We start from the raw sequence: 20,922 nt of genomic DNA on the forward strand, positions 1-20,922 counted from the left end.
GCACTGGTTGTACTCGGTTAAAAGAATTTTATCAAAAGTTAGAATATAAACTGCACATTGCATGGGACTATTATGTTTTACACTCACAGTTGATTAAAGCAGTATCCTTTGCCTTACCACTACAACAAAGTGACTTGCTTCCACCCCTTATTAACATTTGCACTAGGGTTCACCCAAAACTGAAGAGGAAAACCAGTTAGGAGAGAAGAAAAAAAAAAAGTAAAAGAAAAAAGAAACACACCCTAAAGAATCACTGCTTTACCAAGCTGAAAACTATATGCTTTGCATATATAGTCTAATTAACTAGACAGCAATTGAAGATCTAAAGATTGTATGTATTATCAGCATGAGTGGCAAATGATAAATCTGTGTCTACAGTATTATAATCAGAGAAATTTATAATTGGCTGGAGGGAAAGAAGTAATTTGCTAGAATGTGTTTATCATCTAAGGTCAAGACAAAATTAATCAGCAATTGGTTATCAGCATGGTCTGCATTGAAAGGAGGTCTTAATGAATTGTTCATTAACCGGAGCACAGATTCTAAAAGGCAAATCTATAATTCCTCTGTAAACTCGGATTTTATAAATGTGGAAGAGTGGAATATGACAACACCCTCAGAGTAAGGCTCAAAAAGAAGCCAATACATGTACTGCATATAAATATTTTGAATCCTTCAGCTGATCATTTAAATAACCCTGAATAACTCTCCCCTACCATCTTTTAATATGAAAATATCCTATTAGTTTGATTTCCGCCATCCAGCCAAATAAACAAACCTCTGTAGGATAGTAGAGGAGTAAATGCATCCATCAGCAGATTGGGTCACTAAGGAAACAGAATCATTAAATGAAGCCTGATAGATAAGGCAGACTGTAGCCTGAATGCAGAGTTGTTGAAATAGATGTTTTCACCATCCTCACATATTTCTGTGCATTTTAGAACTAATATGACTAATTCTGATCCAAATACATTTTGGTTAATAAAATATTCCTATAGTGCATTTTGGTACACACAGGAACACAGAAATTACCATACCACATCTGAGCAGTGGTCCATCTAAGTCCACTATTTTGATTCTGATGGCAGCGAGCACCAGATGCTTCAAAGGAAGATGCAAGAAATTCTGCAGCAGGCATATTTTGGTCTCCTGTTGATATTACCAATTAGTTTCATGCCAATATTAGTGCAGCAATGATATAATTAATTATATTCACATTTATACACAATCATATTTCTCTTTCAAGCCACCATAGTTGCATAGATCAGTGGTTTTCAACTTTTTTTCATTTGCAGACCCTTAAAACATTTTGAATAGAAATGTGGACCTCTTTGGAAATCTTATAGTCTGTGAGCCCCAGGGGTCCACAGACCACAGGTCGAAAACCACTGGCATAGATCAAATGTTTTATTGATTTAAATGAGTATAGCTTGACAGACCTTAATTTCCACTTATCAAAAAGCCATCATACTGTGGTTTCTACAGCATAGTCTATTATTCAATTGTTTAATTATGTTGGTAGTTATATTGCTATTTTAAAACATTCTGTTTTGAGAAAGCTTTCACAGGCAACCTCTCAGGTTACAAAGTTGAGAAACTATCTTAAAACTGAAATGAAAGTGTGTATAATTATGATATTCCTGTGGTTAGAATGTTTTTATCAAGAAAAGATTGCCACAAGATTGTCTAAGAGATAGCAAATCGCAAAGAAGAAAAAGTGAGAACCCCAAACCACTGCATGGCAATCTGGTTCAAATACTAGGGGCAAGAGTTGGTCTTCTACACCAGGACATTTTTGTTTTTCAAATACTCTGATCCCAGAAATAAAATTTAAACAAGTTAAAATTAATTTGTGTACAGAGAAAAAAAAAGATATGAATGCACCACCAAATATTTTATATAATAAACCATGAATTATTCAGGCTTGCAAAATGACCAAAGGCATGTTAATTCACTGCCAGGGAACATAGAAAGAATTCAGGAAACCAAAAATTAAAGTTTCTATATGCAAGTACATAATAATGGCCATATTGGGTCAGACCAATGGTCCATCTAGCCCAGTATCCTGTATTCTGACAGTGGCCAGTGCTGGATGCTTCAAACAGAAACACAACAGGGCAATTTATTGAATGGGCCATCCCGTCAGACAATCCAAGCTTCTGACAGTCAGAGGTTTAGGCACACCCAGAGCATTGTGTTGCATCCCTGACCATCTTGGCTAATAGCCTTTGATGGATCTATTCTCCTTGAACTTATCTAATACATTTTTGAACCCAGTTATTCTTTTGGCCTTGAAAACATCCCTTGGCAAGGAGTTCTACAGGTTGACTGTGCCCCATTGCACAGAATGTTTACATTTATGATAACATTTAATAACTAATAGTCTGATTTTGAAAATACTTATGCTTGTAAGCACTTTCACTCATCTGAACAGTTCAACTGGTGTGGAAGAATATTTTACATATGTACAAGTGCTTGAACAATGAGGCCTGTAAGCAGTAATAATGAATATAAAATTAATTAGCAAAAAAAGGAATAGAAAATACTACATAGCTCAACATGGCTAAGTTGCTATAAAAATGTTGCTGTAAAAACCTTAAAAATAAAGAGTCAGGAAATATAAATTACTATGTAACCTTAATGTTCTATTAAGAATTCTTCACCTTTAACTCTCCGCCCCCGCACGCTTGGGGTTTTTTATATAGTAAAAATAAAATAGGAAACAGGCTTAAGGCTGCTAATAAGCTACCTATTAAACCGGAGATGGGTTTGGAAGGACATTTTTAATATTCAAAACTCTGGAATGTACTTTTTGTTTGAGTGCCAAGGTGCCTAAGAAATAGCCAAGATAGATGTTTTGTCAAAATGGAAATGTTTGTATTTGTTTTTAGAGAAAGAAAACCAACTCACACCCCAGCTTCCCAGAGAGGCAGGAGACTTGGTTTGTTCAACAGATCCTGGCCTGCCTGCCCCAGCCTGTGGAGTTTACTGGCAATTCTGAAAAGCTGTGCCTGAGCAAAACAGTACTTTTTTCTGAGTTCTGACTATGACTCCTTCCACTATCTCCCTGCCACCCAATCAACTGTCAGTGGACAATACGGCTCAAAAAATTGTCAGTGGGAGGGAGACTGCTGCATGGCTTCAATATGAATCTCTGCTACTCAGATTGGTTCCAAGTAAATTCAATGTAAACTGTTGAACCTGGGGTACCGGCTGATAGGAGCCATTCCCTGCTGTGAACATGGAGAAGGAGGAGGGGGAAAACGAGAAGAAAGGGAGGGGGGAATAAAGGCAAAGTGAACTTCTCTCCCTAGAAGAGATGGGAGAGAGGAGACAAGGGGCCAGGGAGCAGAATGGTGAAAGGGAGACAACAAAGGGGTAAAAAAAGAAGGCAAAAGGGAAGACTGAGAAAATCGAGGAGAGAAGCAGATGACTGAGAAAGGCAAGTGAAGCAACTGGCCCAAATCAGGCAGATAATCAAGCCAGAAGGAGGAGATGGACTGTTGCTCAAAACAACGCTGTAGCTTTCCGGCCACTGATGGCTGTTTAAGGGCTGTGCTTGCACTCCCATTGGGTCACTCTAGGTGACAGTACATGATACCAAAGGATACACGCTTTGAACAGCGCTCCTTGGAGAAGATAACCACATACATTATCTTAGTCCCCTCATTTGAATTTGGAAGGGTCCTTACAGAGTCAGATATTCTAGGGTTTGTTTTGTTTTTAACTCCTTTGGCCTGCAGAATTTCTTAAATTTTATATTGCCTTTGTAAAATAACCTCAGATTTTGATGGGCAGAGAACCAAACAGAAACAGTAGGAGCTGGAGAAGTGGGGGGGGGGGAATTATTCACTTTTTCACATTTAGCCTAAGTTTAAACTTAGCTTTTCCAAATGCTTCAGGTTACTTCTCATGCTGCAGAGATTTGTCTAACATACATATAAACCCATCTTTTATACTGGTCTACTGTTACTGAGACATCTAGCCAGCTACCCTAGCCTAAAACGTGGGTTTGAACACAAACAAAAAACTGTCCCCATATTTCCACAGATTGCAACTTCAGTTTCTCTTAAAGTGTCTCTTACTTGGTTGTCATGCAAATGAAAATGATTACTCAGCTTTGACTCAGATGTCAAGGATTCTGAGGTTGACAGCACACCTTGGAGAACTATAAAGCAGAACTTATCATGACAAGGATGGCTTACACTTCCGTCCTAAGTAGTGTACCCTTCTCATTCTTATCTAGCTATGTTCTATGCAGCGGTATAAAATTTTTATTTTGTTTAATATTTCAAGGTTCAAAGATTACTCCTCATCCATTTTAATGTATACATTAACATGCAGTGGTTAAGAGATGCTATAAACTGCAGCACTGCATTACAAAACAGGAAAAATAAATAAATAAATAGCTACTGATAGAGCTTATTTAGCCCAGAACCTCAAAAGCATTTTATCAACATTGGTTAAGGCTCACAACTCCCATGACAGGTATGTAAATACTAACTGCATTTTTATAGGTGGATAAACTGATGCCCAAAGGATCTAAATGACTTGCCTAAAGTCACAATGCAAGTCAGAGGCAGAGCGGAGAACAAAACTCAGGAGTCCCAAGTTAAAGTCAATTGTCCTAACCTTTCCTAATTGGAAAGAACATCCATGTTTGACTTTATTCAGACCTTCTTGTTTATGGCAGTCAGGGTCAGATTCTGTCCTTAGACAGTTTGATAACTTTACAGAGAGCCGTGTGTGCATCTGAGGACAAAATTTGTTCCTTTTTACAGGGAGGTGAAGGAAAATACCACAAAATACAGTTTCACTCAGTTATCCATTTTTAGCTTAGGCTCTATTTTCCAACTTTTATGAGGTCAAATCTCACAGGTCATGAAATACTGAACTTGTTGGTAACATTAGAGATACACAACTGGATTTCCAAAGGAAATTTCTACTAAGGTGTGCGGACATGCTTGATTTGCGAGGCTCTTTTGAAGAGAAGAGGAATTGGAAGAAAAACAAAGAAAATGACAATCGATATTGGGACAGGCTGCCCCCCTAGCTCTGTGAACAAGGCAAACTCTGGATTGTCATACACCAAGGTTATTTTGAGCTAGATAGTTGACCATTCTATGACCATTCTCTTAGGTATATATCTTCTTTTTTGCTGAGCTAAGGTGGCACTTTATTTGGAAGGGTCTTAAGGAAGGAATGGGCTTTTCTGTCCATTTGAATAGTTTAGTTCTCAACTTTTTTCCATATGGTGATGCTGTCTCTCAAGAGACAAAATTTCTGGTCCTCCCTCTAGTCATAGAGTGGTCATGATCCTAAAGCCTGTTTGCCACCGCCAGGTTGAGGACCCATGGGATACATGCATGACCTCCTGATGTAGCCTTACTCCCTTGAATACTCAATTGAAAAGACTAGCAAAACAGATAACAATGGATTAACATTGCATTATTTCAATATGATTATTACAGGCTTCCTTACCACATACTGCTCAATATTACTTCATTTCAAGGAGTGTCACAGACTTTAGAACCAAGTTTTATCTCAATCTGATCTATCTGCTATCTACACAATTGTTGAGCCTAGCTTGGTGCACATAGCAACACCAGTTTGTGTTAGTTTGTTCCTAGGTGGTTCCTGCAGTCTTGAGTTCAGGAACAGAAATTCTCAGGATGCCTCACAGAGTGTCAAGGGGCAGGCATGGAGAAGATATGGAGAAAGAGAAAGAGGAATAAGAATGGGAACTCTGAAGAAGCAAAGGCAATTACTCTTACCTTTGCTGTTATCTAGCTTCCAAGTCTTCCTCATGGGTTCAGGTAAAAAAAAACAAACAATGAACTAATGACATCAGAAATGGAAAATCTCAAAATGAGATAGAACACTTTTCACACACTAGAGAAAATAAATCTTCTCTCATTTCATTTGTTGTGAACCTCATTCTCAAATCAGGCTTGCCACATATTAATAGGCCAAGGTCACACTTTCTGGGTTTGGAGAGTTGAGATTTTCCCTGAGAAATGGGGCAATGGGCTTACTCACTGAGGTGGGGCAATAAATAGCATACATGTACTTATTTTGGCACCAGACTACCTTGCCACCGAGAACATCAACAGAAAGGGCTACTTTTCTATGGTATTGCAAGTGCTGGTGGATGACCAGGGACACTTACCGACACCAATGTGGGCTGGTCAGGGAAGGTGCAGGACTCTCACATCTTTTAAGAACACAGGGCTGTTCAGAAAGCTGCGAGCACAAACTTTCTTTCCAGACCGGCAGATAACCATTGGAGATGCTGAAATGCCAACAATGATCCTGGGAGACCAAGCTTACACCTTACTCCCAGGGCTCATGAAGCCGTACACCAGCTACTTCGACAGCACCGAGGAGCTCTTGAAATGACAGCTGAATGTGCCCTTTGGCCATTTGAACGGTCGCTGGCATTGTCTACTCATGAGATTGGACCTCATTGAAAAAAATATCCCAATGGCTATAGCTGTCTGCTTTGTAATCTGTAATATCTGTGAAGCAAAAGGGGAAGTTTCCAAGAGGGTGCAGGGCAGAGCTGGAATGGCTGTCTGCTGATTCTGAGTAGCCAGATACCAGGGCTAGAAGAAGAGCTCAACACAGAACTATTCAGCTCAGGGACGCTTTGAAAGACCTTTCAATAGCGAGCCAGAGTAATGTGTGTTGCTATAGTGTGCGTTACCTGGCATTTCTCTTTTGCACGCTGGTATGAACCTTGTAATGATTGTGGTATGTTATATAACACTGCAAATGCACCTATTATCTCTGAATGATGTCAGCCCCAGCCAGCAAACATTGTGAACTAATAAAGATGAATTAAGTTTCCAGAAATATTCTTTTCTTCCACACCCATGCAAACAGACATTTATAACTGAATAAAAAGCTTAATAAAAGGAAAAGAACTTTTGAATGGGAAAGAATGGCCTTTTTCATTACCCGTGCTCTCCCCAGGGTGGAGTGGTAGGGGTAGTGCAGCAGTCCCAGATGGCTCAGAAAATGTGGGGAAGGGAGGTGTAGGGAAGTCCCAGAATACAGTTCTCTATGGGCTGCAGAGGGAGGCAAGCAAAGGACTATTCAACCCAAAGATCAGCAAGTCTTTCCAGCACATCTGTTTGCTGCTTGAAAAGTGCTAGCAGCACATCTCTTTTCTTTTCCTGCACCTTTTCCCCCTCTGCTCTATCCCTGGCTATGCTATCAGCAAAGGTGATCCTCCAAGCTCAGTGCTAAGTATCCGAAGCAGCAGAGGCTTATCTCTTGGACCATGTTATCCTGAGTCTTCTTCCTTCCCCTCCTTATCTGGCTGAACTGCTCTGCTAGTGTGGATGGAGACCTTCAAGGCCACATTTCCCGCTGCAAAAGATAAAAGCTTTTGAGAGTGTATTCATGAGATAAATGGAAACTTGGTATATTGAACTCACTCCCTTTGATCCACACAAGCTGCAAGTCCTACATTTTTACTTCTCCTCAGGAAAGTAGAAATTAGGTCAAATTACAAAGGATGAACGTAAACAACACAAGCAAGTAGGGACAAAATTTGAAAGGCTAAGGCATAAAATGAGATTAAACTAGCTAAAGAAAAAAGGTGTAACAAGAAAACATTCTACATATACATTAGAAGCAAGAGGAAGACCAAGGACAGGGTAGGCCCATGACTCAATGAGGGAGGGAAGACAAACAAAGTGTGGAAATGGCAGAAGCACTAAATGACTTTTTTTTTGTTTCTGTTTTCACCAAAAAGTTTAGTAGCAATTGGATGTCTAACGTAGAAGAGGCCAGTGAAAATGAGATAGCAACTGAGGTCAAAATAGGGAAAGAACAAGTTAAAAATTATTTAGACAGGTTAGATGTCTTCAGGCCTAATGAAATACATCCTAGAATACTCAAGGAGCTGACTGAGGAGATATCTGCTCCAATAGCAATTATCTTCGAAAACTCATGCAAGACAGGATTGATCCCAGAGGACTGGAAGACAGCAAATGTAGTGCCTATCTATAAAAAGGGGAATAAGGACACCCCAGGAAATTACAGACCAGTCAGTTTAACTTCAGTATCCAGAAAGATAATGGAGCAAATAATTAAGCAATCAATTTGCAAACATCTAGAAGATAAGGCACAGTCAACATGGATTTGTCAAGACCAAATCATGTTAAACCAATCTAATAGCTGTCTTTGACAGGGTAATAAGAATGGTGGGAAAGCAGTAGATGTGGTATATCTTGACTTTAGTAAGGCTTTTGATACTGTCTCGCCTGACCTTCTCAGAAACAAACTAGGGAAATACAACCTAGATGGAGCTACTATAAGGTGGTTGCATAACTGGTTGGAAAACCGTTCCCAGAGAGCAGTCATCAATGGTTCACAGTCGAGCTGAAAGGGCATAACAAGTGGGGTCCTGCAGGGACTGGTCCTGGATCTGGTTCTGTTCAATATCTCCATCAATTATTTAGATAATGTCGTAGAGAGTATACTTTCAAAGTTTATGGACAATACCAAGCTAAGAGGGGTTTCAAAGTGCTTTGGAGAATGGGATTACAATTCAAAATGATCTGGACAAACTAGAGAAATGGTCTGAAGTAAATAGGATGAAATTCAATAAGGACAAATGCCAAGTGCTGCAGGTAGGAAGGAATAATCACTTGCACTCACAGAAAATATGAATTGACTGCCTAGGAAGGAGTACCACGGAAATGGATCTAAATATGAGTCAACAGTGTAACACTTGCAAAAAAGCAAACATCATTCTGTGATGTATTAGTAGAAGTGTTGTAAGGAAGATATGAGAAGTAATCCTTCTACCCTACTCCTTACTGATAAGGCCTCAGCTGGAGTATCTTACCCAGTTCTGGGCACCACATAACAGGAAATTGGACAAATTGGAGAAAGTCCAGAGAAGAGCAACAAAAATGATTAAAGGTCTAGAAAACATGACCTATAAGGACAGATTGAAAAAAAATGGGTTTGTTTAGTATGCAGAAGAGAAGACTGAGGGGGGACATGATAATAGTTTTCAATTACATAAGAGGTTGTTACAAGGAGGAGGGTGAAAAAATTATTCTCGTTAACAAGGACAAGGAGCAATAGGTTTAAATTGCAGCAAGGGAGGTTTAGGCTGGACGTTAGGAAAAAAACCTGTCAGGGTAGTTAAAACGCTGGAATAAATTGCCTAGGCAGATCATGGAACCTCTTCCACTGGAGGCTTTTAAGAACAGGTTAGTCAAATACCTGTCAGACAAACACACTGTTCTTACACTGTACCTTGACTTCTAGGTGCTCAGTGGGAACTAACAAAAAACACGGTTCCACTCAATAGCACTGACAGCTTTCCTCTTGATGATTACTTAAAAATATAAAAACAAAAGAATGCTGTGAAGTCTAAAATCTAAAAACTACACTATGTGCAGGAATAGATCTGCATTTAAGACAAGGTTCTTCATTATTTTCTCTATTAAATGTTACCTATTCACCTTTTTCTAGAAATTTGCATTTTTAAAAATTCTAAAATGGAATAATCTGAGAGGTTTCCAGCCACTTAAAGTTATAAACAAACACATACACACACAAAGATTATTTAAGCAAAGATTTCAGATTTCATCTCAACTAATTGGGCTGTAGGAGACACTCAGCACCAAAAAACTTTCTGCCTTTGGTACTTATTGATCCCATCACCACAGTACCTGAGACCTCACTATCTTTAATATGTTTAACTGCAGAACAGCCCTGAAAGATAGGGAATTAAGATTCTCATTCTGCAGGTGGGGATCTGAAACACAGAGAGGCTAAACAACTTGTCCAACACAGAGAATGTCTGTGGCACAACAGGAATTAACCGAGGTCTCTGAAGTCCTAGGCTGGTATCCTAACCCTTGGACATTCTTAAATAATTCTGCTGCTTCCCCAATCCATCATGAAATCCTCTTGATACTTCCCAGTTCACAAGACATTTCAGAATCAGTCAAAAATGATATCCCAACCCATTACATTATTCCTTGCAACTTGTGGTATCTCGGATGCAAATGAATGATGCATTCTGAGATATCTTAAGTGAACCATCAAGTACAAAAACCACTTTGCAGGGAATTTTTTTTCCAAAGGTAAAAATGTTATTTGCACTGAATAGCCACAGCAGTCTGGTCAGAGTGATATTTGGCATATTACATATATGGGTTGAATTAAATTCTCATTTTTGATTTGCAGTTCCTCTTTCATGTATAACTTAATTTATAAATTCTTCTCTCTTGCAGTGGAACTCACATTTATGATTAATTTTATTTATTAATTTAAATTTAAATTTTTAAAAGTTTAATAACATTTATGATAAACATTTATGACAAACTATGATAAAATTGTTTGGTCAACAAAATGGATATCTGAACTTTAAAAAAAATCCAAAATAATAAACAATTTTTGACTGCTCCAAAAAATAAATATCAGAAAGGTTTCAATTTCTGTGTATACTAAATAGTATACATTTATATACAGTAGTTTTGAAGGATTTCAATGTTTTTCAAACAAACTGATATGTATACATATGAAAAGTCATTTCAACTCTTGCAGAAATGCAGCCACCTCTAGTATGAATCGCTGCAACTACTTAACAGTACACAGCATACACACAACAGTTTAGGACAAAATGAAGGAGGATATCTTATTTATTTTACATTGCAGGGAGCATATAGGTAGACAGCATGTAATTACAACAGCTGTAATTTAAAAAAAAAAAAAATGGATTTAAAATCCTGCCCTTATATTTTAAAAAATACAAGGGGATATTTAATGGACCACAGTTTTATGTTTCAACCAAAAGAAAACACTTTCAACATCATAGTTCTGCTCTAACACTATGTAGGGCATTGACTCAGCACTGACTTGGAGGAAAGAACACCTTCTTTCCACGCCATGATAGAATGAGCCAAAGAAACCCTGATTGATGCCTAAAGAGTTTCCTCATAAGCTCATCTAGGCCTTTTAATTCTTTTCTTGTAAGTGTAAACTCCATCTGTGATTCGTGATTTTTAAGGCCGGAAGGGACCATTATGACCATTTAGTCTGTCCTCTTGCTTAATACAAGCCACAGAATTTCACTAAGTGATTTTTACAACAACTCCTTTACTTCTGATTGAGCTAGCGCATCTCTTAGGAAGACATCCTAACTTGATGTAAAGGCTTCAAGTGATGGAGAATCCTTCATATCCCATGGTAAACTGCACTACTGGATAGATGATACTGACGTACCAGAATCTTTACTAGCTGATATAGATACAGAGAATGTCTTCTCAATCAGTAGAAATCAGAAAAATGTATACAATTGTCACCTTGCACACAAGAGGATCCCTACTACACGATTGCATTTGGGTTTTTAAAATTTTTTAATTAACTGACATGACAGAGCCATGTCCTGAAAACATACTCCATGAACAACTATGATCTGCAACAGAAGGTGGTTGTCATTTATTTATTAGAAGGCCAGCATATTCCAAATGGCCATTCAGAGAGTCAAGGTAGGTGATGTAGTATCTTTTACTGGACCAACTTCTGTTAGTGAGAGACACAAGAGAGCTCTTCTTCACCGAGCTTAAATAGAGCTCTTCTTCAGATCAAACAGAGGCACAGATTCACTGTTCCCTATGAGGTGTGCTCTGCACTGGAAGGAGGCAAAGTCTTTATTATTATTTGTGTTAAGATAGCACCTAGGAATCCTACTAAAAAATTCAGGCCTCATTGCACTTAAGCCATTTTTCCTCTTCCCCTGTGATGGGAGCAGCTTAGGGGCCTGCCTGGCATCCAAAGAAAGCAGCCTAAGGGCTGCTGCTGTAACTCACAATTGGCTGCCTATGATCCCAAGCTTTTTTCCCCAAGCTGTACTGCAGTCACCCTCTAAGCATTTTCTCCCCCAGTCCCATGATTGTCTGAGAGGATGCATACAGAGCCATTATATTAGCTCTTTGCTGCAAGGGGAATCCCTCTATGCTAGATATATTCCTTGGCAGCCAGATCAACTGACTTAATATTACTGGAGAATCTAGCCCAGAATGTTTCATGTATGTCAGCTCCCCCACGGGTTCACACGATGGAAAATATCATCTAAATATGTTAAACACAGCCCTGGATTCCAGATGATAGTACAGGAAAGCCCCGCCCAGAGCCATTGCAAGTACAGGCAGAGCAAGCAGCACTGAGAATTATTTGGATGCGCGGAGGGGAAGAAAGGAACAGGCAACTGAAGAAAATAGCAAGCTGAGATGGGGCAGAACATGAATGGAATTAACCAATAGTGAGGTGCATCACAGACTAAATTATAATTTTGACCTAATGTATTCTGCCATAACATTCTACAATTCAATTATGATAGACATCAGCGATTCAGACATGGGCAGTTCTGACCAGTGGTTGGAGCCAAGGGTCAGACCCAGAATCAGAGGTTACATGCAAGAGCCAATGTCAGAAGTCAGGAATTGGAGCCAAGGGTCAGAGCTGGGTTAGCTGCAATCAGGCAATGCAGGGGCAAGGCTGAGTCAAAGGCAGTGGTTGGACTAAGGTCAGAACAGGACTGGAACAAGGTATGGGCAAGTAGAAACAAGTAAGCATAGGAGCTATCACTCTGATCAGCCTCTGAACTTGTGCTGCTGATCCTTAAGAAATGCTGGCCCTTCAAAAATAATTTGTCCAACCATATATAATGCAGCATGACTTGGGAATGAAAGCCAGCAAAGTCCTGTCAATTTCTTTATTGTAGAAAAACACAGGTTTACACATGACCGCCAGAAAAGCAGCATTATTTCATGAATTCAAGAATTTAGTACAGTAAGTAATCTTCAGAAACCTTTGGAGAATGCATCCATCCAAGATGAAATAGAAAACCTTCTCTCCCTCTCAGTCAGTGTACTAAGTTCTTCACGATTAAATAAAAAATCCTTTCATTTTACACCACCAGTCTGTCTTTCCCCATGTCTCAAGCTAAAAGGGAATCTTCAGTATAATAAGATTATCTGTGTGATAATTTTCCCCATCCTAGGCAGACACAGCTGGGAGCACAGCCTGATGAGAATGGCAGTGCATTTAAAGCATGGATTTTTGTAGTTTAGTACACATCTGGTACACATTTGGTACACAAAATGACTGACAGATATATGCCCTTCTCTTAATTCTAAATGATCAAACCACCAGAAATTTGGCAGCTTAATGTTACTTCCACACCAGGCACTAGTGAGTCCTGTCTCTCACGATGCATGTATCATCTCCAGTTCCGTCTCTCATTAGACCACTTCTCAGCATACTGTTTGGCTACTATGGTAGCTACAGAAACTAGTGACAAAATAAGACTATGGAAAATTAAGTCACATGGGGTGGTGGTTAAAACTGAATTCTGGGGAAAAGCATTAAACAGCATTCTGGGGAAAGAGATTTTAAAAAATCTCAATTTTTTTTAAACACAATGACCAGTGTAGTCCCAAAAGCCACTTTAATTGATGACCTTGTAAAAAAAATTGTACATTCAGACTCAAATAACTAACTGAAAAGACTGTATCATAATTAAAACCTTACAAGGGGAAAAAAAGGCAGAATCACATATAGATAAAGCGGCAAGATCTTCCTCACTGCTCAGACTTATACTCTGATTAATTAGCACTGAGTTATGCCAACATTGAAAGCTAATGGGAGCTCAAGTGGTCTGCCAGTAAGTGAAGTGTTTTCTAGCATAACACAACTGCACTTGCACCATGTTTAAAGAAGTTTTGAAACAAAATATAAAATAAGTACAAGCATCTCACTCTTCAAATAAGACAACTAAGACTAACAGGTCTGGAAAATCTCCAACAATTAAAAAAAATGTTTTAAAAAACCAAAATAACTCCGTTGTCTATTTACAACCAAGCTAGTCAAAATTTTTATATATATTTCTATTTATTATAATTGAAAAGAGGGCGGAGGCCAAAAAAGCCATATTACACACCGCAATTTTTATATATTATAAGTACTCATGCTTCTCTCTTCTACAGGAAATTTTTATTTCAAGCAGGGAACGTAGGAGAATCTCTTTCCTAGAGAAAATGAAAATGCAAGATTCTAAATTTGACAGTGACCACAGTTCAAAGAAAACCAGTGCGCTTTCTGAAAATAGTTTCTTAATCTCCACGATGTACTCTCGGCCTCCACCCTTTCATTGCAAAGTCTCTTAAGTTAGGCATCTAGTTTGTGTGTTCTGCACTGCAGCTTCTGTACAAAGCCTGCTGTTACTATTTTAAAAGAAGAACCAGCTTTCTTCCACAACAAGGAAAAGAATGCAGCAATTGCTGCCTCAAGTGGAATTACCTGTTGATTAATTCCAACACAAAATCTCTCTATTTAAGATTATCCATATTCATATTTAGAAATATTTCTCTTAATTCAGTGTTATAGCATGTAATATATTAAGTGATTAAGATGCCTTATAAAGAAGACATTACTATCTGTATTATATTGTAATATGTTCTTTAAAAACATCAATGCTAGAAAAGCTCATGGCTCACTATCCAACTGAATCTTATACAGCTTCAGTACTGAGAGAAAAAGGAGCATATTTGGTTGCTATGGTAATCTCCATGACATCAATGCCAACTAAAGAACCAAAGGTTGTTCTGTGGCTTTTCCCTTCAGATCTCAACCCTGGAGAAAACTTAGTTTTTTTCAGTGTCATGAGGTTGTATTAGAAATGAGTTTCATGATTAAACAGCTAACGAAAATACAGTACATTAACAAATATCCCTCTTTCTAACAGGGCTAACAAAGGCTCCATTAACTTCCCTTCCAGTCTACATGTAGTCGAAAGCGATCTCAAATGCAAGTGTCAACACCAATACCTGCTAAAAATGTGTTTAAATAAGATGTTTTTCTCTTTAAAAATAAGTTACAATTTCACTTAAGATTATTGTGAATCACAAACCATTCAAAAAAAATGTTAAAGGTATTTGGTTCACGCCTGTCATTACATATCTGCATGATAGGATTAGCTGTCTGAGGATACTTATATTTATTCTTTGACCAATAAGCTGCACTCAGATTTTTCAGAATCTGTAGATAAGTTATACTTGGAAAAAATACATTTTACTTGTAAAAACTGACTTTCCCATGACAAAACTTCTTTATAATGCAATCCCCAAACAATTTTTACTTGTTTAAAATATTATGTAATAAGGAACAATTGTTTTAATAAATAACTATCTATTAGGTCTTGCATTTAACAAACGTTCTGTGGAAAACTGCCAGTAATTGATTTCAGTACTGCCATATAATAAAGCAATTCTGTAATTAACAGCAAATTATCTTTAATTTTAAAATATAAAAAAGGTATTTCTTTCTAAATAATCTGCAGTAGCTAAATAAAAGTGTCTTTATGGAAAGCCCAAACCAACTTTATCCAACATAATTTTAAAGGGTTTGTAAAATTTACATATTTCATTCTAAGCTTTCCTGCAATTTTTCACCTGTTCATATAAAAAGATGATCCTGAGATATGTTGACCATATTGTTTATAGATCTTCATACGTAGCAAGAGCTATAGCATATTTTACCCGATTGTTGCCTGTGAACAAACAGCTTAGGAACATTAACCTTCAGAGACAACATTCAGAATAGTGCATGCAAATTTTCCAATTTGCTTGGTTTACGGTAAGATGCTCATCTAAGGTAACAGAAAGCTTTCAGGTCCCCAACCTTCCCACCCTGCCAGTATTTGAGAAGAAGATTTGAATACATGCAAGTCAAAACTAGCAAAATACAGACAAAAGGTCCTCTTCTGTAAAGATCATCATTAAATGACTGACTTCAATAAATAAGGCTATTTGGAAATTCTACAGAATCCTTTCAACTAGGCAACTTAGTCTTTTTTCTTATCAAATATATTTTTCTGTCCATGCTCTTCATCTGAAAATTCTGCAGATTTTTCTTTGTTTTCCTGCTCTTGTTCTTCCTCACTGCCTTCATCTGTAAGTTCCCTATCCCCAATTTCCTTTTTAGATGTCTCAGTTTCCTCAGCACCTCCACCATCTGTGTCAGCTGTGCAGATTCCATAACACATGATGCTGATGACACCCAGTGGCAGACCAAAGAGAAAGCAGCCCAGAAGTGGAGAACTCTTGAATACAGACTGTTGAAACATAATTTGAAATCAAAAGCACTTTATGGAATATTTAAGATACCTCACAGCATTTTTTACAAGTTTCATTATATTTATTTCTAAACACCCTAATAGATTAAATCAGTTTTCTTGGGAAAGGCGTAAGAGCCCTTATGCAAATGCTGTTTTTAAGTTGTAAACATCTTCGAACTTCAAGAAGAACTGGTTTTGCTAGGAAGCTGAAAGTAGAATGACAACTATGTATTTTGTAGTTTGAAAAGAGACATGAGAAACTGTTGTATTTAATATTGACGCCTAAAAAAACCACTATGATGGTAGCACCACCTAATACTAAAGTTGCCTGACACTTCCCATTAAATGGCCCTGTCTTCATTTACTTATAGCTTTGACAAACTATCTGTTTGGGGCTGAAATTTTCAATGCCAGGCATATGCCTCAGGCTGAATTTATCTAAGTTTTATATATATATATAAAAACTTACATACACACACAAAATCAGTTTGAGACAGACACTTGGCATTGGATATATATATATATATATTATATATTATAAATATATGAAGATAGAGATATAGATACATAGATTTCATCCAAACCAGTTCAGCCATTTCTGAGAACGAGGCTAGGGGAAGTAACATTTATCTATGTCAAATTAATTCTGGGAATCTTTTCTTTGGAAAGCTCTAGTGCCCAAGGCTTCAGAGTGGGGACATGACAATTGGCAAGTGGGTGGTGGCCTTTGCGTAAAGATGGCCTTTTAACATCCCCATGAAAATTTGTCCATATTTGGCCAAGTTGTAAGCCTTTGAAAAACCTGTTAGCACAAGCTCAATAGAGACTTGCTAGAATTTAACAACTAAAATCTCAAAGATTCCATCCTCACTAAACATGCGCCAACTTCATTTTTTCCAATGTTGGAAGTTATGCAGTAAATGAGGCAGGGGACTGAAGGAAGAGAAAGGATGGTCTCACGGTTTAGGCAGTTGAATGTTGCTCTTGAGAACAGGATTCTATCCATGCCTCTGACACAGACCTTCTATTTTATGCTAGGCAAGTCACTTAACCCAACATTTCATGGGTGGGCACGAAGTGAGTGTTTCTTATTTTATGGATCCCTGACTTGAGAGCTCTGGTATGATTTGAAGATGTGTGGAGCACTCTCAGCTGCAACTGAACTTGGTGGGAGCTGTGCTCGGAACATATGAAGCGCTATATACTCTGAAAATCAGGTCCTAGATGATGTCTTAAATCAGGCACCCAAAATTATTGGAGGGTTTTGACCTAAATCTCTCTGTGCCTCTGTCCCCCCATCTGTAAAATGGTGAGAGGAATTTAAGGGCCAACATCGGCACAAGTACAAATGGATGTAAACTGGCCATCAACAAATTAAGGCTTGAAATTAGATGAAGATTTCTAACCATCAGAGGAGTGAAGTTCTGGAACAGCCTTCCAAGGAGAGCAGTGAGGGGCAAAAAAACCACTTATATGGTTCCAAGACTGAACTTGATAAGTTTATAGACAGGATGGTATGATGATACTGCCTATGACAAATGGCCCATCTGGGGTTGCTAGTAGCAAATATGTCCAACGGCCAGAAATGGGACACTATAGAAAGGCTCTGAGTTACAACAGTGAATTCTTTCCCAGGTGTCTGGCTGGTGGGTCTCATCAACATGCTCAGGGTCTAATTGACTGCCATATTGGGTGTCAGGAAGAAATTTTCCCCAGGGTCAGATTGCCAGAGACCCTGGGGGATTTTCACTTTTCTCTGCAGAATGGAGCACAGGTCACTAAAGTAAATGATGGATTCTCTGTAACCTGAAGTCTTTAAATCATAATTTGAGAGCTTCTGTCAACCAGAAGTTATGGGTCTTTTACAGGAGTGGGTGGATGAGGTTCTGCGGCCTATGATGTGCAGGAGTCAGACTAGATGATCATGATATTACCTTCTGGCCTTAAAGTCTGAGTCTCTCTCTCTTAGGGGTGTTGTGAAGATAGAGTAATTAATGTTTGCGAAACACTCAGATGTAGTGATGAGCACCATACAAAAGCCTACACAAAAATTAATAATTCTCTCTGAAGAGAGAAATAATACACAGTAAATATGGCATGGGACCACGCACTGAAAAGTGCTTTGCACTGAGTAAGGGGTCCCATTGAAAAAAAGATGTGATCATTTAATTAAGGCTGTATCTTAAGGTGTACGCACAAGGGGGAATGACACAGGCAAGTTCAGTACTGACATTTCCCAGTGTTTGAGTGCTTGACTTTGCAACTTAATATGTTCTTTCAATGTAGTTTTTTGTGTGTAATTTATTATAAGAGTTTCTTGCTTGTCCGAGATGGGGCGAAAATGCTTATATTGAAAGCTTTCGAGCAAGGTCTGTTAACTTTAATTGACCTATAGAATAAGGGAAACCTCTCCGTACATGCATACATTTACACAACAGATATTCAGAATCACATCTGGATTTTGTTTCTAAACAAAAAAAAAAAATAAGATTAGTAACCTAAAATATTGCTTTAAAATTTCACTAACTATCGTATTTTCTCCCATTATACTTTAACTGAATGGACTGACAGCAACATTTTACAGTATAGGTACATTCCATAACTGGCAGTAAATGAGTTCCAGAAATGTCAGGAACAAAGCTTTTGAAAAACTTTGGAATCCTCCAGTGCTTTTAACTTGACCTTATCCATTTTAACTGACAAGAAATAAAAAGGAAACTATTCATCATATTTCTGACACCAAAAACTCAACATTTCAGTACTCTGTAAAATATATTTCAAAACAATTTATAGAGTTTTATTAAATCATTTGAGGATTTTTTTTTTTTTTAAATCCAGAAAGGGTGTAATTACTGGGAACATATTCAGTGACTTTTGAGTAAAGGTATTTTGACTCTTTTTTGAAAAGGCGTATGGAGCTTTTTGAACTTGAAAACATGGATGCTAGTCTACTTTGTATTCCAACTGAATGTGGGGTTTTACTTACTACTACAGTAGACTTGGCATCATAAATTATTCTCTTGATTCGTTGCAGAAACCCATCACCACCTTGTGCCTGAAATTTCAAAACGAAACAGGTATCAAAACAGTCAGTGCTGTCCAGTGAAATTTCATTATACGTTCACATTTATTGTTTCATCTGCCTCCCTAGTTTATGAACCCTTAAGTCACTGCAGAAGGCTTTACCAGTCAGTACCTGTTTTTCCATTGGAAAAGAATAGCTACTAGACATTCTTGTACCTCATGATGCTCAGTCATTTTTCAAGTTCTACCAAAAGTAGATATTTCAACAATCTCTTAGAAAACTGACATTGTCTTCACTCACAAAATTATTTTGCTTTAACTGAACAGGGTCAATGCTGCAGTGGTATTGGTATTTTTCACCATCTCCTCTACCACATACTGATATTGATTACTTACCAGTTCAACTAGCTTATCAGTACAGAGCCACACTTTTGTTCACACCCCCTCTGGAACACTGACCATTGTACATGCTTTATGCATGCTTCTTCGAGGATCTAAACCTTGCATATATGGCTATAAAAAGTTGTGATGCCCAGACTCCACCCCTAGTTCCTTCCACTATTTCAGTTTGCAAAAGAGACTCTAAAGAAGTGGAAAGCAGAGCAGAAAGCATGAATTTATGAGAACCAGTCTAACAAGTAACCTCTTCCTTCCTCTGAATATTGTCAGTGAATTTCACAAGAGTGGAGACTAACATTAACAACCATCAAACAGGCTGGGTCTGATGACAACTATTTAAATAGAGATTGGTAGCCTGCTCTCCTGAACTCAACATCTGACGGCCACTAAGATGGGGCCTGTAATTAGAGCTGGTCAGAAATTTTCTGTTGGAATGATTTTCTGATGGAAAATACAGTTTCCAGAAAATTTAAAATCTTCCATGGGTGTGGAGTCTAAGAATTACATATTCTAAAGGAGAAAACATTAAACTACAATTCTAAGTAAACATAAACCAGGAAAGTAAGAATGACAGAGAGGATAGGGGCCACTGCTCATTAAATAAACATAAGCCTAAAGTTCTGATCTTTGAGGAAATATATGTAAATCCAACAGTCAATAGTTGTTCAGGGTTATCCAAAGCAACACCAAGGACACTTTAGGAATGTGGACATATACTGACCATACACTAAGGAGAACCAGAAAGATAATGCACTCTTAGCTGCATTACAATTAAAAGTGGCAAATGAAATAATGACATTTTAGGGAAATTTTCAGGGAATAAAAGCTAACAGCTGTTAAAAAAAATCCAAATCAAAGTGGGAGACTTACTTCTGCCGTACCATCCAAGATGTCATTAATGAACTGAACCAGGTCTTCAGTGTTCTCAATGTGTCTATCCGGTAGAAAATACTGTTGGTTGGAAGTGTTCAGTACGACAACAGTGGGGATTGCCAAATCACTGAAAATGTAAGTCAAACAGATCAGAAACTCAAGAAACAATATAAACTTTAAGAGTTTCCAGAGCATTTAACAGGAAGTGCAATATTAAATGTTCTGCTAAATTACAGGATAGACATACGGAAAGTAAAATTTATGTGCCAATCTGAGTCATTCATACAAAAAAACCCGCATTAACTTCATTGTACAAGAGAAAGTTTTTTCAGTGATCTAATTTAAAAGTGATTTACTCCTTAGCATCAACATTTTGATGAGGCTATTGAAGTCTATGCTATTCTATACAGGTTCTTATACTGTGCTCATCACTTGACTCAATGAATGCCATACTAGAAAAAATCAGATTTCTGAAC

The 20,922-nt window shown here is 37.9% G+C and overlaps 1 protein-coding gene across 2 annotated transcripts in view; it reads right to left on the reverse strand.

The window, feature by feature from the left end:
* Nucleotides 1-12,734: 12,734 nt before the first annotated feature.
* The window catches only part of TMX3 (thioredoxin related transmembrane protein 3), a 58,363-nt gene continuing 50,175 nt past the window's right edge, over nucleotides 12,735-20,922 (reverse strand). The window contains exons 14-16 of one of the 2 annotated variants that reach the window (XM_067537483.1): nucleotides 20,444-20,573; nucleotides 19,137-19,205; nucleotides 12,735-16,147 (exon numbers count right to left, since the gene is read on the reverse strand). In XM_067537483.1, the coding sequence (XP_067393584.1) occupies nucleotides 15,878-16,147; nucleotides 19,137-19,205; nucleotides 20,444-20,573 (469 nt within the window). In that variant the 3' untranslated portion in view covers nucleotides 12,735-15,877. Of the gene's footprint in view, nucleotides 16,148-16,747; nucleotides 18,618-19,136; nucleotides 19,206-20,443; nucleotides 20,574-20,922 lie in introns of those variants that run through there. The other variant, XM_067537484.1, reaches the window with a different exon arrangement.

Source organism: Emydura macquarii, unplaced genomic scaffold (assembly GCF_026122565.2).
Source record: "Emydura macquarii macquarii isolate MOO-44397 ecotype Brisbane River unplaced genomic scaffold, CSIRO-AGI_Emac_v2 contig_431, whole genome shotgun sequence".
In the NCBI taxonomy this organism is placed as follows: domain Eukaryota; kingdom Metazoa; phylum Chordata; order Testudines; family Chelidae; genus Emydura; species Emydura macquarii.